The sequence below is a fragment of the Neolamprologus multifasciatus genome, chromosome 9 (assembly GCF_963576455.1).
Source record: "Neolamprologus multifasciatus chromosome 9, fNeoMul1.2, whole genome shotgun sequence".
Taxonomy (NCBI): domain Eukaryota; kingdom Metazoa; phylum Chordata; class Actinopteri; order Cichliformes; family Cichlidae; genus Neolamprologus; species Neolamprologus multifasciatus.
In genome coordinates this window covers 11,171,088-11,195,038 of record NC_140447.1, presented here as the reverse complement: position 1 = coordinate 11,195,038, position 23,951 = coordinate 11,171,088, and the positions used below count along the sequence as shown (strand labels likewise).

General features: G+C 38.6%; 1 protein-coding gene across 3 annotated transcripts in view; it reads right to left on the bottom strand.

The window, feature by feature from the left end:
* The window catches only part of col11a1a (collagen, type XI, alpha 1a), a 68,483-nt gene that overhangs the window by 32,168 nt on the left and 12,364 nt on the right, over window positions 1–23,951 (bottom strand). The window contains exons 5-32 of one of the 3 annotated variants that reach the window (XM_085172894.1): window positions 21,803–21,925; window positions 20,300–20,392; window positions 19,114–19,212; window positions 17,502–17,786; window positions 16,281–16,346; window positions 15,910–15,951; window positions 15,767–15,829; window positions 13,188–13,262; window positions 12,971–13,054; window positions 12,137–12,193; window positions 11,178–11,231; window positions 11,019–11,072; window positions 10,019–10,072; window positions 9,848–9,901; window positions 8,955–9,008; window positions 8,493–8,537; window positions 8,240–8,293; window positions 8,101–8,145; window positions 7,353–7,406; window positions 5,876–5,920; window positions 5,324–5,377; window positions 3,542–3,586; window positions 3,144–3,197; window positions 2,982–3,026; window positions 1,585–1,638; window positions 1,370–1,477; window positions 1,243–1,296; window positions 402–455 (exon numbers count right to left, since the gene is read on the bottom strand). In XM_085172894.1, coding sequence (XP_085029020.1) covers window positions 402–455; window positions 1,243–1,296; window positions 1,370–1,477; window positions 1,585–1,638; window positions 2,982–3,026; window positions 3,144–3,197; window positions 3,542–3,586; window positions 5,324–5,377; window positions 5,876–5,920; window positions 7,353–7,406; window positions 8,101–8,145; window positions 8,240–8,293; window positions 8,493–8,537; window positions 8,955–9,008; window positions 9,848–9,901; window positions 10,019–10,072; window positions 11,019–11,072; window positions 11,178–11,231; window positions 12,137–12,193; window positions 12,971–13,054; window positions 13,188–13,262; window positions 15,767–15,829; window positions 15,910–15,951; window positions 16,281–16,346; window positions 17,502–17,786; window positions 19,114–19,212; window positions 20,300–20,392; window positions 21,803–21,925 — 1,968 coding nt within the window. The remainder of the gene's footprint in view (window positions 1–401; window positions 456–1,242; window positions 1,297–1,369; window positions 1,478–1,584; window positions 1,639–2,981; window positions 3,027–3,143; window positions 3,198–3,541; window positions 3,587–5,323; window positions 5,378–5,875; window positions 5,921–7,352; window positions 7,407–8,100; window positions 8,146–8,239; window positions 8,294–8,492; window positions 8,538–8,954; window positions 9,009–9,847; window positions 9,902–10,018; window positions 10,073–11,018; window positions 11,073–11,177; window positions 11,232–12,136; window positions 12,194–12,970; window positions 13,055–13,187; window positions 13,263–15,766; window positions 15,830–15,909; window positions 15,952–16,280; window positions 16,347–17,501; window positions 17,787–19,113; window positions 19,213–20,299; window positions 20,393–21,802; window positions 21,926–23,951) is intronic. The other 2 variants (XM_085172895.1, XM_085172896.1) reach the window with 2 other exon arrangements.

Genomic DNA, 23,951 nt, shown 5'->3' with positions numbered 1-23,951 from the left:
TTAAAGTGGATTTCAAACGAATACTCTCTCCCATTACCTCCACCTTTAATAAAACGAATGGTGTTGAGCTGGGGATATCTGGCTTACTGCACATGTCAGTGGTGAACGTGCAAATATGAAAACTCAAACAGCATCTCAGCAACTCTCCGAAACTGCGTGAGTGCAACTCTTTTTCAAGCCAAGAAATGAGGCCATGGGCTCAATGAAAGCACAATTGTTTCCGCACCTTTTGTTCTCTCCCTGACATTGATTTCGCTGCTGTTATTCATCTATTTATTTATTTATTTTTGTGCCAAGTCACCATGCAGATGCTTTGTAATGGGAATCAATTTTCTTTTGTGCTGGGCCGTGATGTCGTGGTGATTTTCATACACAAAAACTTAATGCATGTGTTTTCTTACCCTGCCTCCTTTCTCGCCATTGGCTCCCGGGAATCCAGGGAAACCGCTTGAGCCCTGTCGACAGGAGGTAGATATGTCACGGAGGGAAAGTACAGAAACACAAGAGAAGCTGTGAGGGTCAGCACATGCATAATAATTAAAGCTCATCCTGTATTTATCTGCACTGCTGTTGAACGTCATCTTCAGTTACTTTTACACTGTTAACCCCACGCTCCTGTCAAATAGCCTGAATCTAGAGTTTGAAACATAAGGGGTTAAACAAGCTGTTCCTTATCTATACTGCACTATACTTCTTGTTAAAGAACATTTTCTCAGTCCATATAAAATAATTGACACACTGAAACAAGAGGAGGGAAACTTTACAACATGGCACAAAATATCTTTAAACACGAGACAAAGTGACATTTTCTGTAATCATACTGTGAACAGGGGGATTTTTAAAAAAGCTTACCTATTCTGCAGAGCCTCAAATGTTGCATTGGGGACATTCAACAAAAATTGAATCCATGGCAAACTTTACCTCCATAAAGCAATAACACTAAAATTTTGCACTGCCAAAATAAAGCTGTGTTGTTTACTCATTTAGGGAATTATAGCCTTGTTAGTGACACCTTATTAAAAAGTGATGCCAATTTTTTAAAAATAACTAAAAAAAACCCAAAAAAACCCCAGTGTGCTACATAATATGGGATATTTGTCAGCTGTGTTATTTCCGAGTAACTTGGCAAACCCGATGACTTGAAGTACCACAGCCAACAAAGTAAACCACCATTTAATATTTGTTATCTATTATTATCCAAGAAAAAACCCCAACAAAAAAACTTGATTTTCACAAACATACCTTAGGTCCTTGTCTTCCAGGATAACCTGGCAATCCTGGGACACCCAGTTTACCCTGAGAGACATTAACACCACAAGTAAGCACAGGAATACAATTTTAGCACAACTGCAGTCTGCAGCTATGTTACCTTTTCTCCAGCAAGACCAAGAGGACCAGATTCACCAGGGGGCCCAGCTCTGCCTTTAGGACCCTCAGGACCATCCTCTCCACGGGACCCAATCAAACCAATTTCACCCTACAATCAACAAATATATAACAACATATCTTAATTTTCCATCCAAATAGTAAAGATGCAACTAAACGTTGAGTCATCAGTGTTTTTATTTCAGTCAAGCTCCTCACCCGGTCTCCTTTGATTCCCATGTCCCCCTTGAAACCCGGGAAACCGTCCTCACCCTGAAATGAGAGAAGTTAGTGGCATATCTGGCATTTTTGGGGGTTAATTTACTATATTCTTGCTAAAAGCATTGTTTAACTGTCTGAAATTGATTATTTTTTCTAAGAAACTCCCTGAAACTTTTTTTGAAAAGTTATGTTTTGAAAATCTTTTAAAGCTTCAGCCTTCTTAGGTTCACCGTGTAAATCACAGGATTGACAGTGCTATCTGCTGGTCAGATAGTGGAATAGCACCTGCATGGAAACCTAAAGCTGTTGATATTTTCATCCTCTACATTTGCAGCAGTGCCCATTCACTTTTATTTGTGACTGTTTATATACCGATGTACCAAATTAGAAAACATGATATAATTTGCTCTAGTTTTAAAGACACTAGACACTCAGTATATCTACAATACACCGAATGATGCTCGGGTTTATTGACTTTGTGAATAAATGGACTGAAGGACACGATTGAGTTCATCCAAACTTCTTCCTCTGTTCTTTGAAACTTTCACTTGTCCATGTTTTCAACTCTCTGATGCATAATGCAGTACTGAGCACGTCTGTTGCCACCAACTCGCATCGCAAAGACCACACGCACACACCTCAAGAAAAGCACATCCTTTATTCATAACAAACGCTTTCTCCTCGAGGTTTTGGCTTTTGGATCTCTTGCTATAAATAATTCAATAAAAAAAATGATATGAATACCTGTCATTGTAGTAAGAACAACATCTCTCAGTCAGATAATAGATTTTTTTACAGTGACACAGCTGTATTGATCTTGAATAAAAGTTATGCCTATCTATATATAAAAAAGTATTAGTTTAAATTCTACATGGATACACGCACAGTTCAACACTTCACAAACTGCTTGGAATTGATTGTAGTGGGCTTTCAAAAATATTCTAGAGCATGGCAGCTTTACATTCAACAGTGGATCGAGGGTCACTTAAAGAAAGTCTCCGTCTTTGCTGAAGAAGGCAATCGACTGACCTCTACATTCAGGCTCCAGCAGCTGTCCACTCCAGCTCAAAGGACTCAAACCAAAGCTGGGAGTGCCGGTAAACAGCCACAGTTGGAGAGGTTGACGTGCAACTATCTACTAGCTGTTCCCAAACATTATTTTTGATGCCTTCAGTTTTATCACAAGATGAAGTTTAGACTGACAGTCTGCAATTCACTATGCCAACTTCCTTAACAGAAACCAAGGGAGTTATCCCATTGAACTGACTCCCATTTGGTTCTTTACTTTGACTTTAGCAATACATTATGTATAATTATTAAGCTATTTTTGTTTATATTTTATATTAAAAAACAATGTGTAAAATAATATATATATTTTAAAAAGACATATATACCTTCTCTCCCTTTGATCCCTTGAGACCACGGACACCATCTGCACCCTGTAGGACAGAAGCCAGAGATTAGACTGATGACAATGATGTCTAGCAGGACAAACTCCTGTAGAATAATTAAAAAATGTTTGGACAATCAAATACATGCCTCATCAAACATCATACCTTAACACCACGAGGCCCAGGATAACCAATGGGACCCTGTGGGCCTGATGGACCCTGGAGCAAAGAAACAGTTTATGATTACTGGGGCTAACGCTTAGCAGATAAATGCAGATGGCATTAATAAAAACCTGTAATTACATATTTAAATACCTGATTAGTGTCAATTTAAGATGGTTCGCCATTACAATTGCATCGTAAACAATCAGTGTTGGTCAATTATTGAACCGAGCTAAACTGTAATATTAAATACTGGCACAACATAAGCTCAGTTAACAAAATGTTATGTGATCTGAATATGAATAACAATTAAAAAGTGAATGAATGAATAAATCAACAAATGAAAAAAATAAAAAAATAAATAAAAATAAGATAAAATTCTGTGACTTCAAAACACCTACTTGGGCTCCTTTCTCTCCAGGTGGCCCCTCCTTACCAGGATGACCCTGCAAAACAAAACAAAGACATCACAACATGGTTAAAACTTGCAAAACTATTGAACTTAGTGAATGCTGTGACCTAATGTGTGTCACTGAGCTACGTGATGCAACCGTTTATGATGTTGAAGCAACTTCACAAAAAAGAACCCCAGTGTTTCTTTCTGAATTCATATTAAGATCAATTTCTAGCTTTTGTGCTGTCCTTCAAACACATGGCAAACAAACAAAAGAGTTACTATTTCAGAGCAAAGCTGAATTGTAGTGCATTCACACAATGCTGCATTAATTATAAGGGTAAACTTGTGTGCTCTATGGTGCTTTTTTGCAAACAATAGCATAGTATATTAGCAGATATACTACTACAAGTACAAGTTTTTCTAGTAATAATATTAAATGAGATATTTGTGTGATGGCCACTGATGAAGTAAGGTTTATCGTACAGACAGACAGGTTGGATATAAACTGCCCACAAACATATGGGATCCTTTGGCCTCTGACATTCCCCGATCTGAAGTGTGACATTGACGTAGAGGGCTGTAAATCACCAGGCTCTGGCGCCTGAGGCCAGCTAAGGCTGTCTGCCTGTTGAACTTATACACCTCTCCAAGTAAGGGCAGTGAAGGAGGTATGACATGAACAACTACGAGTTCGAAATAACAAATCCCGTAGGCTATTTATCAAATTTCTGGTGATGGAAAATGCCACGAGAGATGTCTGAGGTACAGTTCTACCATGCTGCACAAAAAGGATTAAATAAAAATCAAAATATTGTCCATGTGCATTTTTTGAAGCACATAGCTTGCACAACAATTTCATTTATAGTCTGAAATGCATATGAGATATTTCAAGAAAAACAAACAAACAAAAATGGGGGCCATTTCCAAAAATCATTACCAACAGACTGAAGGTATAACACAAATAAGTCAAGGAGTCACTGTATATGTGTGCATCTGTGTGTGCGTCTGTCTGTTTTCTTAGCAATCTACTTTCCACTTGGTGGGTTTACTGCAGAGGATTCAATAGAGAATACTGTTGTTTCAGGTCACTTGAATGAATGGTTCTTATTTTACGGTATAAGCTTTTTATTTTGTTTGCTTTCACAACTTCTGATAACTTGCAGGTGAGACGTGTGAGACGAATATTCTCAAAACCACCTCCACATGTAAATTTTCAATCTGTGTGAGTTATGGCCACCACATTTTTACAATGTTCCAGACATGGTTCCTGACTTTTAAGGGGAAGCATGTAACTAATTTAACTTGGGTTTTGGTTTGATTTTTTTATTAATGACTGCACTTTTTGTTTGCATACTTAAGAGCAATTTTAGTAAAAATGTCCATTTCATCTACTCAGCACCCATAGTTAAATTCTTAATCTATGGGAACTAAAACTTTCCTTTATTTTTGCAAAACAAATAAAGGAAAGGCTCTCAAAGTGGATTGTCCACAAACTACACTTTGCATGTCTATTGTTTCGCTAATCCTCAATGATCTCGTAAGTACATTAGCTGTGCAGCTATCTTTGAACTTGGTGGACAAGTGCACAATTGCCCCATATTTAAACGGCAGATTCAGTACTAAACTACTACTAATACTAGTACAAAATAAAAAGTAAAAAATAGCACCCACAATTTTAGTGAATATTAAATGAGTAAAGTGGTGTTAGATTATCTTGTTTGTGGGATATGTATGTGTGTAATATTGACATAGAGTATGCATGTGTATAGGTAACAAGAGCACTCACAGGGGGCCCATCAGCTCCAGGTAATCCAGGCAACCCCGACCTGCCATGAGGTCCCTGCATGAGGAAAAGAAAAAGACAGATTTAAAAAAATGTCCAGGATTCTTATGAAGATCACATGCAGGTTCAAATAAGCTAAATGACTTTAGTATAGATTCTTAGTTTTGATGAAAGAAAACTCAAGGAAAAAGAAATTCTATCATAAACAAAAAATAAATAAACTGAATTTAAATTTTAAATTGTAGTTAGATAAATACAACTAAGCTTACTTAACAAAGAGACATTACAAAGAAGCATGCAGTACATAGCATACTTAGCATGAATCTTGCTAACCTGCAGATACCAAATTTGCCTTATTTTACCAAATAATGCAAAAGTTACATCAAATCATGGGTCTTTATATCTTATATCAAATACAGTTTACTGATTCGGCAACTTAATAATTCCTCGCACAAGACTACATTTTTTTGTACCAACAAACATTTCATTCACCATGTACAAACCGTAATGCTTTAATAATACGCTTTCAAATAATGAAGACAGAGATAAACACACTTTTTCTCCAGGTGGTCCAATGGGGCCTTGAGGACCAGGAAGACCCTGCAAAACAAGAGACAGATAGAGATGAGAGTCGATATAGCAACAACAGGCATGCTCAAACACACGCGCAAGCTGGATAAACTGAGGAGTTTGTTGGAGCTGTAAATAGTTTAGCTGGTAAAGAAATGTTAAGCCTGTGTGTTTAAGTGTGTTTGTTCTTTCTAAGTGGGGTATATTGGCCCTTAGCATGCTTGCAAATCCTTAAATATTTGTTTATGTGCTCCCATATATGCATTTCTGAGTCCCTACCTGCCATTGCCCTTTATATTTGTTGGTTTGGTTGTGTCTCTGGTGTCCTTGTTTCCCATGCTTTTGTCTTCATGTCTTTCAGCATTAGTTATTTATCTTTTGGTTACTTTCCGTTGTACTGTGAAAGTTCGTCTTCCCATTTATCTTGTATTTTTACTTCCCACCTTTGCTCCTTTGCCTTCTATGCCTGACAGTCGGCCCATGTGCCTTTTTCCCACTTGTGTGCCATTTTTTAAACCAATGCTCAGTGTATACAGAGGCTACAAGCAAACTGTTAAACTTGCTTAGGAAGAATCCTAACAGAGGGAAGTGACACAGAATCTCTCTGAGTGGCAGCCATAATAACCCTTAATAAAAACTGGATGAATTTTCTAATGACTAAGGGAAGGTGCTCCAGTGATTCTTTCATCCCCTCCTTCAGCAGTAGATAGACTAGACCAATCCTTTTATGAAGTGAAAGGAGATAATACCCTCCCATTATTCATAGCGACATAATACGTGAACATCATTAACTGCGATGAGCATCACTGACATGTGGCAGCTAAATGTTCATTAGTAGTGCCGTTTCTATTTGATGCCAAAACGTGCTGATAAAATTTGAACCTTCAATGAGAGGTGGGCTCTCAGGTGAACATTATTTGTATTTAATGATGAGTTTGAATTCCGTCCTTTGTAACAAAGTGATATTTTTCACTGGTTTCTCTCTTTCATAAGACCTGCATGTAACAGCACAGTAACACTGCGTGAGGCATCTAAGATGTATTTTGTGTAGTCCATCTTTGAGACACTGTTTCACCACATCAGACCCACATCAACAACATCCGCTGCCACATTATTACGCTGTCTGAGATTCTCTGACCGCTGCACTTCTCTTTTCCTAGGTCCTTATAAATTCTGCCTCACATTGTTCTTTGACCTCATAATGTTTTCCACTGAAGCACAACATAACACTATCTGATAAGTGCTTATATATTTATGTGTGTGTGTGTGTGTGTGTGTGTGTGTCAGCTTGAAGCAACAGTTGTAGAAGCTTTGCAGGAATTAAACCAACACAAAGACAATGAAAACCAAACCAAACAAATAGTTCTTTTCCTAAGATAAGTCCATGGAAAATATCCCTGCACTGCACTTGTCTTTGCTTGTTTCAGGTGCAGTGATGACACCTCGTGATTGATTCGTTCACCTGTGTCCCAGGGATTCCCTGCTGCCCGGGTGGGCCTGGCTCTCCTTGAGGTCCCTGAAAAAAACAAGAAGACTGTCAAAACTAGACAAGAAACATTATTCCCGGAGCAACTCTCAGAAATACAGTGCAGTTGAATTACACCCAGTGTTGCACTGTTAACAGGTCTGTCGCCAGGACTATTTACTCCCCAGATCACAAAGAAAAAGCAATGATATCTCAGGGGATAAGTTACAGAAGAATTTAATTAACTAATTGAAATATTTTGGTATGCCTACTTTTCCCAATCTGCTTCATATACTCCAATCTGGATTGCCTTTTTACTGAGCTTAATGTATTTTACTTTGGTCCAAAAAATTCCACTCTTTCCTAAAATACCACAGCATGTTTACTTAGGGGTCCAGGACAGAAATAAATGAAAGAGAGGCTATACTCTTGGTGGACATTTAATTCTCAATAGCAGCAAAACGTATTAATAACACATTTCCGTAAGTGGTTGTTATTTATATATATTTATCTTAACATAATGTAACTTTTAACACATCTTTAAGATATAATGATCACAGCAGACTCACCACTGAGCACTGAACCTTTGATCTCACAGCTGTGCATCCTACAACCTAAAACTTTAACAATGCGCACTGAGTAAAAGCATCTGTGTAGTTCAGCCCAGGGTCTGAAGATCTGCAGCACTAAAAGCTGATATGGTCACATGTTGGTGACTATGATAAAGCGGAAGCTGTGTTTGTACCATGTTTCCTTTTGGACCTTGAGGACCATCAACTCCAGCAACACCCTGCAGAGGACACATTAAACAAGATTCGTGACCGATCATATTAATTGCAGGCAGTGATACTACATGGGGACATGGTAAAAGTCAAAGTACGTACAGGTGATCCAGGGGGTCCTGGAGGACCACGAGGTCCCAGCAAACCTCTTGGACCCTATGAGGAACAAACAGTTCAAATAAACTGAGAATTGTTTTATGGTCATAATATTCATGAATAATTGTCAGAGGGGCACTACTGCCCCTGCTGGATGCTTGTGTTAGCTTTTTTAAATGACTTAAGGAAGATCATGTTGCAGCGTGTTGTAATTTCATAGATCTGGGATGGCATGATATAATAAAACCAGGAGCCTTACACTCTCTCCAGCTAATCCTCGAGGCCCAATCTCTCCATCCTCGCCCTGAGGGAAGAAACAGACAGAATCAGAGAAAATGAAATATAATGATCTTTACTGAACTTTTAGCGTTTATCATATTAATTCAAATAAACCAGACCTGGAAGTAAACAGTGGCATCTTGTATTATATATTAGTAATCATCACTTTTAATTTTAGGTGCTCAAAATCCTCTATCAGTTACAGCTTATGTTAAACCACTGCAAACATTACTGAATGCACCAACAGCCAGGAGTTGGTTAAGGTAGTTTCATAAGAAGAAAAGGTTAGACACAAGCTCCCCTCGTTCCCAGTTCCCAGTCTCAACCCAGCTGCTGCTGCCTGAGGGCTGAGCTGGTGAAGCACATCTGATCTAAATAAGTATGTTGGTGATGCATCTCGGCTGAGTGAAGATATTTGTGAGATAAAAGAGGAAGCATTTACTCTCTGTCCATCCTCTCCAGGGGCACCTGTGGGTCCCATTGGTCCTGGTTCTCCCTAAGAAAAAGAAGAAAGAGATCAGAAAGGCACACAGGTTGAGGTTAGTGTCTCACATTATGATGTTTTTTATTTTATTTTGTAGAATTTTCTAGTTGGAGCTTTTAATTTGAAAACTACGTTAGTGTCCTTTCAAACACTGGTTACTTTTTTGTTTCTTCATCCTTGCATACTAAACACATTATGTTTTCACTTCCTGCTGCATCTCATGCTGTCATACCAAACCATTGATGCTATAAACCATTGCTGGGAATGAACCAAATACGACATCATAACACAGATTTCGAATAACCAGGTGACACACAGGATGGCGTACTCGACAGTGATTTCATTCGTAATTTTTCAATGTACAAACCAATTACCGAGCTTCAGTGCGTGATTAATGCAGGTACATTAGTGGAAGCCATGTAGCAAATTATAAATTGTTAATCCATTTTCCCCTCTTGGCATAACAGTTCTTCACTCAGCACACTGAAATCTAAGGATGTTACTCAACATGATCTTAGAAATATACTGAAATTCCAAACTACATCACCCACTACAGCCAACTAAAAGAGATCCAAGATATCCAAACCTTTGGTTATTATTGTAATCTGAGTATAACTAATCCTGTATAACTGAGAGAGTTTGTTTTAATGCCAGTTTTGTGACTTATCACACGAGGAAGCAGTGTTTTGTTCACCTGCTCAAAAACATCTAGAGTTGTTTCTCAGGCAAACAATGCTCTGTTTCATATTTACTCTTAGCGGATAAATTGCACAGCTATTCTAAATCAGAGAGATCTGAAAAAGGAGCAGACTGCACATAATTTAACGTATGAAGTGCCATATTATGCTCACCCTGTGTCCTTTTTCACCAGGCAGCCCAGGAAGTCCATCAAATCCTCTGTCACCCTGTAAGGAAACAGTACGCAATATTACAAAAGCAATCTTTATATGGACAAGAGCACTTCCACTATTTGCTCTTTTCTAGTGAAATAAACTTTAAATGTTATGTAGCAGCATTTGTACCTTAGAACCTGATTCTCCAGGCATCCCACGGGCACCATCAGCTCCAGCACGACCCTTAAAACAGAAGAGAGATTAAAAATATGAATACAGATTTTGATACTGCGGAGACGTTCAGAACATAACTATTGGATTCTAGATAAGTAAGATAATAATATATTTTTTTGTTATATCTGCTTTAAAAACACACACTTTTCTATTTTGTATTTTGCTATCAGTCTCCTTTTTCATTTCTGTAGAAAACTACCAGCGATTACGTTCTATTTATATCATCAGATAAAATGTCAATATTTGTTTTTACTCTTCCTGTGAACCAGTTGGCTTCCTGGATGTTGCAAATTCTTACCGATAGATGAAGAAAATGAGTATTTGTTTGGTTGTTATAATCAGTAAATAATGAAGTAAAACCAAAGAATATGTTTATTTTTCAGATTTGACTCGTTTTTGAAGGGCAGCTTACATTTCTCTTATTATCTCTATCTCCTCCTTGCCTCACTAGCTTTTAGGGAAAACATTAGAAATGACAGCGCAAGATACATTTCATCCACTGCATCCGTACATAAGTAGCTTGCATACTATTTATTTAATTAAGCAATATTTAATCACATTTTGTGACATTAAAACCAGCTAAAGTCCTGCATTTTAATTAAGCTTGTATTACTAACTTGCAAATGACTGGTTTATGTTTATTAGTATCCAATTAGGTCACGATGTTTGGCCCTGCGGAGGGACTGAACCGTGACACTAATTGCGCCCTACATTCATAGTCAGTGTTAATGTTTTGGCATTTTCAGACAGATTAACTGCCCAGCCATTGATCCGAAGATTGGAGGAACCACAGGCCTTTAAGCACATCTCAAGCAATTGTTTGTTGGAGTGGAAATAAGCTTCTCAGCTACTGAGGAGAGACGACAAGTACAAACAACCACACAACAAACACAGAGGCATGCAAGCACACACACACACTGCAGTGCGAGTGCTGGAGGTGAGTGAGTTCACTCACCCGCTTGCCTGCCTTGCCAGGCTGCCCTGGGGGACCTTGGGTGCCACGAGGACCCTGTTAAAGCACACGAGGACCAGTTTGGTGATCAGCAGCACTATTTGTTTCTCAGTTTGTGTGAAATGTTTTCACCCAGTCATTAAGTCATAACTTATCCCTCACCTGAGGACCATGGTCTCCACTTTCACCTTTCAATCCAGAAATGCCAGGTGGACCCTAAAGTAAGGGAACACAAACCAAGCATGCTTATATATACATATCTTTTCAAGCTTTTTTCACACGCAGTTTCCTTCAGGACAGATTACGGAAAACAGTTCTTTAAAGAAAACAGCAGATGGCGACATTTTACAGCAGTCAAACCATATACCAATGCTCATCAAAATAAACATCACTGCACAGATTTTTTTAAGCACAAATTGGCACATATGATATTATAAACTGCAAGACACTCCTATCAGATTTTTGAATCATGGATTATATGCACCTGGCTTAAACGCTGATCTTAATTTGCTGCAAACGATTTATTTTCAGCTTCTAAACGCTTTGTGCCAAGTTAGAGTTCAAACTTATTTGCAAGACTAGCCTGATAGCTCCGGGTCTAGCTGGCACCAGAGGCCTAAATTACACATACAGGTAAAGTGATAGATCTGTGTTTTATCTGGCATTCATCTCTGGGCAAGTCTTTTGTAGGGTCTTTTCCTGGAGATAAGCTGTGGATCTTGTATTAACAAGCCCAAGAAAAAGAAGTTTGCCCGGTTGCAATATGTTAAGCAGCTGTTAATACACGTGTGTTTTTCCTCTGTTTCACTGAGCAACAACAAAAAAAAAAAACCCGTACTACTCTGTATTTGATTGTACTTTCTTCTAGTACCAACAGTACAAAAAAAAAAATGCACAAGCAACAAAAGAAGATATTTTATAATCCAATCTAATAAAACACTGCATTTTTAAAAATATGCATTTGATTAACTTAATCTTGAATACTTGTTCCAGATATATACAATGGCTGTAAATGACAACTTTAATGAATACAATAAAAACAAAACTATGAATAATAGATACATTTAGAGATTGAAAAGCTGTGTTGCAGCATAAATTCCACAGGATAAATTCTCACTCACCACTGGCCCCGATCTTCCCGTCAAACCCATTGGCCCAGGGGGTCCTCTCATAGCCAGCTGCAGGTATGGGCACAGACAAGAGCAAGGTCAAATTTCACTGAGGCAAAAAAAACATTCATAATACTTTTTGCAAACTGCATAAGCAGCACATAACGCATATCTTTATGCATTTTTCAGAATTTTCCTTCCCATTTTACATATTTTGATAGTCTGTTTTCTAGTATCCTGGCATGTCTGTACTTAATAATCCTTTTTTTTGGTCTTGGTTAAGAAAGTTGTGGCACTGCTCGCACTACATGATCACTACATCCTATTCTGAGATGCCTCTCATCTGGACTGCAGTAAACATTCCTTATCATCCTCCAGTTGCTGTCTCATTGTGATGACTTGTGTAGTCAGCAATTTACATTTTAACATTTAACAATCAGATTTAGCAATTATTCAGTTTACCTGTTTAGTTATTGGGTCTAAAGTGAATTGTCTCTTTTCGTCTAAGTGCCCATCTCCTCTCCCACAAAGATGCAAAGACTACACCTGTTTCTTAGCCCACCCGCAGACGCTGAGCCCCTGAAGTATTTTTAACAGTCTCTCCTGCCTGTCCACCTGTTCAAAGTGGCCTTTTCATGCTGTTGCTCTTTAGCCCACTCGGCATGTCTCCTTTTAGCCCCACAAGGACAACAAAATGCAGCGCAACCCCTCCTCACCAAAATGCTGTCTCTGTCTTCCTTCCCCTCCTTTCCCCCTACAGCTCTATGTAGCCAGCAAGAGGGGGGTAGGGGTTTGTCCACAGCCTTTTGGTTTCCCTGTGGCTTTTAAAATGTTGTTTCTACTTACTCTAGCCTGTGAAAGGATTGCTTGCGCCTGGGCTTCTTGGGCCGACACCACTGGACCCTTCTCACCATCCCCGCCGAAACGGAACTGTTGGACACACACAGACAGCGCGTTTTCTTCAGCTCACTCTGTCATCACTACGCAATATCTTAAAAATGATCCTGGTTATGGATATATGATAAGTTTGGATGGAATGTAGTTCTGCTGTATGAGCGCTTACTGGAAGCATCAGCATGGTACCAGGGGGCCCCGGCAAACCGTCAGCACCAGGCAGACCAGGGCGTCCAGGAGGACCCTGTGATACAGAAGTGGCAAAAAATTATTAATAGCATCAACATTGAAAACAATTATGGCACGTGAAAATAGTGTAAAAAATACATTTCCATAGCTGGTTATGTTTATAACATCTAACCATTAGCAAATCAGTTGTGGCAAAAGCTCTCTGGCAGTTTCCTGTGGGCTTTGTCACATCTTTGTCGCCACTGTCGCCAAAGTGCTTGCTCATAGGGGGGTCATAGGATTGTTGGGTTTTTCTCTGTATCTATTATTGTGCGATCTACTGTACAATATAAAGTGCCTTGAGGCGACTTTTGTTGTGATTTGGCGCTATAGAAATAAAATTGAATTGAATTGAATTGAATCTTTGTATGTACTACCATTTATATTTTGGCTGAATTTCAAGAATTTATGATGGTACAGATCGCTAAAATGAATCAAACACGAGGGGGCGGAAAGCAAATTCATACAAAATATAAAAACATAATTATCTATATGCTCTGCACTGCTGAAAAATACACCTAACCAAGAGATTTTCATCAGTGCACCCTGTGACTCTGTGTATGTTTATTTTTTTTTGTTTATTTATAAGGAACCCCATTAGCTTCCACAACAGTGGTTGCTAGTCTTCCTGGGGCCCAAACCATCAAATACCACCGAATAAAATGTTACACAATGAGTTGGATGCAAAATGTCCACATAATTTGGCTCTTACATCCACAATAAGGTTTTACAATTCTGAAAATGTAAACATGTAAATATTAAAAATGATAAAAAAAAAACACTCAAACAAAATACACAATTTCCATTACAAGTGACATTACCCTCTTACAATATTTACAAATAAATTAAAAACTGCCCAAATAGGCTTTTAGGTGATTTTTAAAATTATGAATAGAAGCCAATTCTCTAATTGCATAAGGCAACTTATTCCACTGAAAAGATGCTCTAAATATAACAGAGTTTTTCAAAAAGTTACTTTTAACTCGAGGAGTTACTAAATTGTGGTTAGTTGAGAATCGTGTAGCATGATTATGTATTTAATATGTATTATGTGTGTGTGTTTGTGACACTTAAACAAAATGTGAACGCGGGGAGGACAAAATGATTGCCTTTACTAATTTGCTGGGTGTTTATATGTCTCTCTGTCAATCTATAGATTTTAACTAAGCTGCATAGTTCATGTTCAGATTAAGGCTCTGGTCAAAGATGGGTGTACACTGACCCTCACTGAGTACCTTTTTTCCTCTTCCCAGATTACAGCCCTGTTTGACATTTTTTACATTTTCTGTCTATCTGTAACTACATAATAAGTATCTTTATCTGAGCTACAAAATTACAATTTTTACCTGACACACTGATGTAGCTAGTGTGGCTGTAATCACGTGTCTGTGTGTGTGTGTGTCATCACGGCAAAAAGGCAGACGCGAAGATACCTGCTATACCAGGATTCACAACAATTTGCTGGGTGTTTGTTTGTCCATATGTCTGTAGACAGGCTGTGTCATGACAGCATCAAAACTATACTATTTACATTCGGGACACTGTTTATGTGTATAGATGGCAACAAGAAGATGTCAACTTTACACTATATAAAGACTAGTTTGATGTTGGACACACGAAACTACTGAATCTCTACTCGGGTGATTTATTACTTTTTTTGCTCCTTTTTAGTTTAAGTTTTAATCTTATATTGTGCTATTTCTATTCATATCATTAACATAAATGCTTAATTGCACAGATACTAGGAGTGTCCATCGGTAAGCAACACAACCATCTGCAATCCAAAACTAGCATCCTTTTTCCATCTTTTCTTTTTAGCCGTATTTGTGCACACGTGTGAGTGTGCTGCAGAACTGTGGAGCAGTTGGATTTTAGACTTTTATAACAATACTTTACATCTCAGGTAGAGTCTCACTCACCTTGGCTTTTGCTGCTTATGCTAATGATGAGCAGCAAGGAAGTGAAAATAACAGCTCGAGACTATTTCTGTCTACTGACAATAATCTATTAATACACTTTCAAGTGCACTATTGTAGAAATGAATGACTGTCAGAGTTTGAATGTGCTAAAACTTGCATCTTTATCCCAGAGACTGCTTATAACCATTCTTACAACAAGAAGTTTAATTTCAGTGAACTGTGTGTAGCGCAAGTAATGCCCCCAAGACCACTAGTGTTTGATATTCATATTAACTATTAATGGTGAGCTACACACAGTTCATTCAGTGTTATTCTCAATGCAGTTTTCAATGCAATTAGCGTGCTATAAAATTTCTATTCCTCACACAGCCTTCCTCACATATAAAACACTGACACAGATCATTATTCTTCAACGCTTAAATGAAGTCCACCAATAAATGAACCTATAACAAAATAATTTCACTAATTTGGAGTGCCTATTAAGCTGTCCAGACATTCATTTTCTGAAAGAGTGTAACCGGAAAGAACATAGTTGAATTCAGAATTCAGAGTAAATCCACATAAAAAACTATGAGCTTGGAGACGTAAATGATAAACCTACCCTGTCACCAGGATCTCCAGAGGTGCCTGGGGGTCCTTGTAGGCCTGCGGGTCCTGGAAGACCCTGAATAAGCAAAACAAAGTTAGCAGAGTTCATAACTTCGCATAATTAGGTCTCTTTTTTTCCCCAACAAATATACTCACTGCTGGGCCGGAGGGTCCTGGTTGTCCTTCGATTAACATGCCCTTAAAATACAAGCAAAGTGTTTATCACCACAAATAGTGGGATATGCAAAAGCAGTATCATAGATAAGTTCCAGATTAGATAATAATATGAAAAAATTGTGTTCTGGAGATGTTTAGATAGCACTGTAATGGGATCTTTAAAGAGTATATAAATAAAATAAAACGGTGGTTTGGGTTTGACTCTATTTCGTTTGGGTTTAATATGATTTAAAGTTCTAATAAAAGTGAGACTGCTCGCTCTGAGAATAACATTTTTCTAAAAATATGTGTACCAGGAAAGTGATAACAAGTCATAATGTTTGGACAATTATCGACTTTTTGGACCTTACAGGTTCAATCACAGCCGGCTCGCCCTTCTCTCCCTTCTGGCCAAAGCCTGCTACGGAACCAGCGACCTGCAGTTACAAAGCAAGAAAAGTGGTGGCAGTTTTATAAATGTCAAGCTAAACCATGGAGCAGTTATACTCCACAGGTACAAACAGCACTAGACTAAGTAAATCATGGATAATACAAAGCGAGACATTAACAAACACTAACAAAGAAGAAGGGTAGTCCTCATGAGCGACAACGGACCTCTGCATGCTTGAAATGGAGTCGTGCTGTCATTACATCGTCACTGAGCAGTGTGGTTAATAAATGATCACCCAATATAACATACCAGCGGTTATCTATGTAAATTCAGTATATTTTAATTTCCTATTATTTTTCAAACATTGCAATTTAGCAAATACACATGAGTAGCTGAACACAACAAATGTATAATATGAGTAAGTTCTTCCTTATGGAGGTGGAGAAGGTGTGGTGAGATTAGAAGGTGCTAGTCTGGGTGAGCTGTGTGTGAGATGGGTAGTAAAAAGGCATATAAGGCCTCATCCTAACGTGCCCAAAGGAGCACAGACACATAATGCACTTAATGGAGTCTGGTTGTGTACATTTAGCACAAAGTTGGGGCCAAATTTTCCAACATAGACACAAAATGAGGAGTTATGTTAATTTATATGGTCTTTATACTGACTAAATAACATGCTGTGACAAACTGTTGATTAGTAAAGTCTGCATGTTCTTTACAACTGTGTGGGTGCACTATGCAGACAGCTGCCTACGATTTATAGGCTAATTGCAGTCCACAGTGAGAGGAGCAGAGGGAGGGATCACAGCCAGCTGCTGAAAGATGAGTGGGTAGGGAGGTGCAATAGGCCTTGTTTGGTATCAGTGGGTGTAGGCTGGGTCAACACACACTGATTAAAAGATGTGTATGGAATAAGTGTCTGTGCTATGTTAAATAGAAATCCACCTTAATAACAAAAACTATAGCGAAATAGATGCATGCATAGTCCCCATGACCGCTGAATCACCAGACACACACTGTTGAAACAGCAGCAGATCACCTGATTCCACACTTAACATGTCAATGACGCATTTCCCATGCCAAGCAACGAACAAAGAAGACGTGCACTGAAGGACTAAGTGAAACCACGACACACAGAGTCTCTAATGCATGCTGTTCATGCGCACACCCATCAGTCACCAGGTCCGGGTGTGATACTTACAGTACTCTCCGAAACATCGGTTTCAGCAGCAACCCCAGGCCCCACCTCATCATCGTAGGTCGCCTCAGGTTTAGGCAAGGCTGTGCCATACTCATCATACGCCCCATAATCATACAACCTGCTGTCAACCTCGCCCAAGTCATACTGGTTTAGGTCATACTCCTTAAAGTCATATGCGTCCGCACCAGTATCCAAGGTGTCCTGTGCTTCTGCAACAACGGTGGGCTCTGGAGCAACGTGAGTGGCCTCAGTGACATATGCACCGACAACATCCTCCTCCACAGCCTTTCATGTGTTAACCAAGCCAAGGGGGTGGGGGTAATAGTGAGCAACCAAGGAAATGACAATGTTAGTTAAGCGACTGAGGTAATATAATCCATTTTAAGATGTTATTAAAGAAAATTGCAAGTTCATTCAACAGGAAATGCAGAAAAGAAAAGAAATGGTAACACTTCACTTATTTTGAATACCATATTGTCAATCTTAGATTATCTTTAATGTGAGAAAAACAACTACACTCTTTTCACTCTTCAATATATCACTCCATTACAGCCAAGTAATGTGATATATGTATTTCAAGGAATAAATAAAGTGTTACCATGATAACAAAACATAATCATTATCAGTTTGGCAATCATAGATATAAAGAAAGGCTTGATGTTATTCGAGCCTGCTTTTCTCTCTCATCGTATAGCCGCTCTGTAAATGGCATACCGATGCAAAAAGCAAAGAAAGGCTCAAACAGATGTCACTAAAGACATCAGCAACTTGCAAAAACATCAAATTATTTGAAGTGAAGTAACTGATACGCAAATAAAATCAAAATTAGCAAATCAATTTCTATTAAAATGTTTTAGCCACAGCGATTTTCACCACAACCACAATCACCTGGCACAATAGTGCTTTTCAAACACAGTGGTGAACGCTGTGGATTTAGTTCTAGAGCAAGACAAAGTGGATGCAATTACACTTGCTGTGGACATTTAGTCAAATTAGGTATTCAAAATAGCTCGAATAATCACATCAACTTTGTCAAAAACTGCAGTATACAATGCACAGTCATAGCTGGCTGTGAGAGTTAAGCCTTTTGATCATAGTTCTTTTCAAGGTAATAAGAACAAATAGTGACCAACACAAGGCTCATGTTGTGATGGACAACAGGAAATTTTGTATTTTGTTTAGCAGATAATCTCCAATCAGTATTTTTGGATGACACAGCTTCTGCCATACAAACACACACACACACACACATATGTATATATATATATATATACACACACACACATGTATATATACGAGCTAACAAAGCTGTGCAAACGCCGTGCAGCCCCGCACTAATGGAGATTTGCCGCGTTAATGCGGTTACAGCGTTAACCTAATTTTTATGAGATTAACACTGACAGCACTAATATATATGTATATATATGTTTGTGTGTGTTTTTGTTTTTAAGCATTTAAAATTATCCTCTGTCCATCAGTTCAAAGGTCAAAAGACAGAGATTCACTGACTTGAATCTCCATGTCTTTGTCATATCATACCAGGCACTTCCTTGGGTAAAATCCTGGCTCATACTCCCCAAAATAACTAACACAGAAGTGAGTTGAAAATTACCTCATAGGGTCCACTCGTGGCAAAGGGGGACTGAGTGTGAGTACCATCTACAGTTCCGTAGTCAATGTCTGTATTGTAATCTCCTTCTAAATTGTTTATCTGAGTCATGTTGAAAAAAGCAAAGAAGAATAAAGGTTAGCATAAAAGCTCAGACTACAGGTTATTTGCTGAGGTCTTCTCAAGGTGACTGAAGTCGCTGCTACCTCTACACTGAGAAGGTTAGCGAGGCTGAAATCTGCCATCACAGATTTTCCCTTCAGAATTCAGGGCGGGAAGATCTTGATGGGATGTTCTCTAATCTCGAAATGAATTTTTACCCTAATATCGCCTCGGTGTTGCTCCGGTGCTGTAGCCTGGTAGCCAGGCATCTGACGTTTCTTCTTAGTAGAATACTTTTTAGCTTTTAAGGGCTTGGGCTTAGTTTTACTGGGGGGCTTTCTGGTCATCTTCTTTTTCGAGGACAGACTACGTTTCTTTCTCTGGAAGAGGTGACGTGATAAATAATACCAAACATGGAACATCCGAAAATGGAAATGATTTGAAGCCACACTCCTTGATTGATGTACAGTATTTTTTCAATACAATTGCCAGTGTTTCCAGAAGCAGCTGGATACACAGTACTTGGTCTGCACGTATCACTTTACATATTGTTCATGCAGATCAACTAAAAAGGGCTGCAACTGGAGCCCTGATCATGTTAATACTACTGCATGACAGTTGGGTAGAACAGGGTGCTGTACAACAATCAAGGACTGAGCTGTTCATGTGACACACAGGAACGATTTTAGGACACAGTCAGGCACAAGCGCACAAAAAACAAATCAATAAATGCATAGATATGAAATCCACAGAAGAGTACAGAGTTGCTGATATTCCACAGTGTATACAGTACTTTCAAAGATATGCTGGAAATTCACTTAAAGCAGATGGCATTCCAAGAGAAGGCTGTAGACAGACAAGACAGGACTAGCACACTGTGTATGTTTGCATCCACATTCAAATTTACACCTGCAGTACTGCACACTAAGGGCATGATCTCAATATTTTAATGTCGCAGGGCAAGTCGACCTTTTTAGCTTTGACATGAATGTAAACATAACAGTGGGACACAGAGACAATACACGAAAGAACCAAAATCTAAATGAGACAGCGCAAAAACATCTTGTCCTTCGCTTTTTCCATTTACCTGCGGCTCAAAATCATCGTAGGTTGGACTGGTTTCTGTTGTTCCCTCTGAATACTCATCAAATGAAGTGTAATCTAAATCATCAGTAGTGTACTGGAGAGCATGACAGAGGAGGGAGAGAGGTTTTCGTGTTAGCAATAGCAAGACGCATCTTCTTTCAACTTCTTTCAACAAGAAGATGACACACATAATATAAATCAGCTTCATCATGCGATGTGTTTAAACAGCAATCAGTTAGAAAATATGCTTGAGGTAAGGTGTTGACAGTTCAACTACATTAAGCGTTATTTGAACTGCTACAAGACACATAATGTAATGCAATGTTATATTCCATTATAGTGTATGCATGAAAATTATATGTATATTTTATAGCTAATATTTTTTGATGATGGTCTCTTCAAATAACAACATGTTGCTAAATTAAATAGTAGTCTTATTTTAGGAAACTAATACTGAATCTAGCAATACAGGTTTGACCTACAAGCAAACAGGTGGGGATGGTGTCAAATCTCATAAAACAAAGAAAAACAACAGAGACTAAATTACAAGCAGCATTTCAGGGACATCGTAATAGAAATTTCTCACTGAAGTCATGTAAATTATACACGACAGGACTTCTAAGATCAGCTGGAATACCTGGTCTGATTAAAAAAATAAAAGTGGAACTATTATATAGCAGTTCCTTATTAAAGAGTGATGGTGACTTTTGAACTTTAATTTGCAGTCTCAACATGATGCCTTCATGGTTAAATGATTAAAATATTAAGGCAGGTAGAATTTCTTTTAGCAGTTACTAATTGATCAAATATAGGTAGATCACACTTATATTGGCCCTTAAGGTACAAATACACCTTCCAGGACATCGCTGATTAAAATGTGGCCAGATGTACAGCAGCTTCTGACATGACTGTGTATTCACCAATGAATAATCAATAGTGCAATTTATGGCATCTTTCTGAGTATGTGAAAAAATAAAGGGCAGGTTTTGGACAGCTCCAGATAACCGAGAATTCATGGATGTGTTGGATAAATATATCTGTATTGTACTGAACACAAATGGAAAATCAGCCAATCAGTATTCTTTTACTCCTTATTTGTATAGTCTGCAACAAAAATACAACATTGCAGTAGTATTAGCAGTTTTAGTCATGATTATTAAATCCTAACAGCTTTGCATGTCTGTCGGTTTGTCAGCATGCATCACTCTAGTGCAATTGATGAACTGATTCTCCAGGATCATAAACCTTTAGGTTTGTGAAACAGTGAAAGATCAAGTCAGTGGCCTTTCCTAAGGAACTTGTCAAAGCATTGCACTTTACCCTGGGGAGTATTTCCCAATATCGAATTAATTTTAATACATTAAAATATAAAAAGAAGGGTAATTAAGGCTTTAAAACATCTAAGCCCCTCCTCTGTCACAGTTTAGCTTATATTCCTATTTTTATGTTCAGTATTATGGTTGATTTGTGGAATCTCCACCACCCTCCCTGGTGGTTGCCTGACCTCTTCTGGCTCCTGTGCCTGCAAAGAATCGCTGAGGGCAGTGTCACAGTCTGGGCTGTAATGTTCACAGTAGTCATATGCTGCTTTGGGATCATCTACAATCAGAAGCTGCTGGATGTCCCCCTGCAGAAAACAGAAAAATAAGCAAATTTCTACCACACATGAACTTCTTTGCCAGCTTTAAAAATATACAGTCAACATCTGAAATCCTTATTTTGTTGCATGTTAATTTGCTTGAATATTACGAGTACTGACAACTCCCTAAAGGATTATGAAACCTGATCACTACCTCCCTGACAAGGCAATGCTGTACCCAGGCCTACTGGCATGAGGGTCATGCCTCATCTTGCTCACAGACTCACACGACATCCACACACACTGTGTAAAGTGGAATAAATGAAAATCTTAAATTATAGATACTTATAGAGTCTGGCAGAGTAGAGTCTTGTATGATTAAACAGCTTGAAGCACAGACCACAAAGTCCACACCGACAAGGCGCAGGGAGGAAACTGAGTTCAGACACTGGGAAATTATTGTTATCAGCACTGGGTTTTACCTCAGGAGAAATAAATAAACGAGTATCATCAAGACACAAGAAACACCTGGTGTAGTCGTGTGTTTTACTATTAATATAAAAGACTTCATACTCAGTACAACAACTGTAGTGAATATATAAGAAAATGAAATGCAAACAATCCTGGCAATGCAGTATTTCTGTTTTTATCCCACATATGCCTTATCACATGTGCACAGGGAATGGTTTTGATCATTTAATTCTAACTTCATATCCTGCCACAGCACACAGCTTTTTTATGCCACTTCAAAAAATAAAAAATATATTTGCCAAAAATGTTGGCTACGTAAAAAGCAAATACAAGCATCTTTGTTTCCCCTCGAATCCTTGTTCACAAGTCAGCCAGCTATCTGACTCAAACTCAGTATTTTCTGATTTGCCTAGCAAACCCACAAGACGACATGTTTACCCATAAAGTCGATTGTAGTAAGTGTCGAAAGGCAATTGTGTTACAGCTCAGCTGACCACTAAATAAAGACGACCAATTAAGCAAAATTTGTATTGCACACAGTTTTGAGTTCCTAAAACACAAACAAGGGTAGATTTCAGACATGGTTTATGAATGTTTACTGTGTGACCGGATACTGCAACGCTTGACACCACTCCAGCACTGCCAAGCCCTTGGTCTTATAGCCAAATCAAACAGTTTTTTTCTTTGGCGTGTAGTACTGCTCGAACTGAGTCTCTGCAGACCGGCTTTGTGCATCTACACGCTACACCACCACTGAACCAATGGCTGGGTGAGGGATGTTGGATTTGGGGCAGCTCACAGGTACAATCCCAACATATCTGTCTCAGCAGAGGCACTATAGGTTGAAGAGTAGAACAGAGTATTGGAAGTCAGACAGAAGAGGAATCAAGCAAGCTGAAACTTGGCAGGAGAATGTGTTTGTGTGTCTGTGTGCACGTTTGTGTGTGTGCATGCATGAACTCTCCTTTTGTTAAAAAAACAGATCTATGGATCCTTAACATGTACCTCAGAATAAACATCAATGTGTTAGGGCTTGCTCCGTGTATAAGTATGTATGTTTGACTGCATCACTTTGGCAGTCCAGAGAATCCTGCCTATGTCTCTGAATGTAGGAATGCATTTGTAACAATTAAACCTCATACTGTCAGTTTAAAGTTAAACACACTGCATCTGCACACAAAAGTCTATCTGATGTACCATAGAAAGCATCTTCTCCGTCTCTGGTTCTTCTAGCGACTGCAGTTGCTCCATTCCTTAGACTGCCAAACATCTGATCTTATCTGTCATGCCTAATTCAAACGTTCTGTTTTATTAGGCCAGTCACAACATTTCTGCTCATGCCAAGTCATTACACTACATATATTACATTTTAGTAGCCACACTCTTGGATCGCACAGTGGGACAATTAAATAGCTGTACCCACAATGTCTGAAAGATACCACACAACTAAGCTTTTAGTAACCACTCAGTACCAAGGTCCAGTCTCTTCCCTCTAAGGACACAAATGGAGACAAACAATAGCAACAAAATGCCAGCCACAGAGCCCGAACACACATTTATAAAGCTTAAGGGTGATGTCTTTTTGTTTAGTTTGATTTAACAT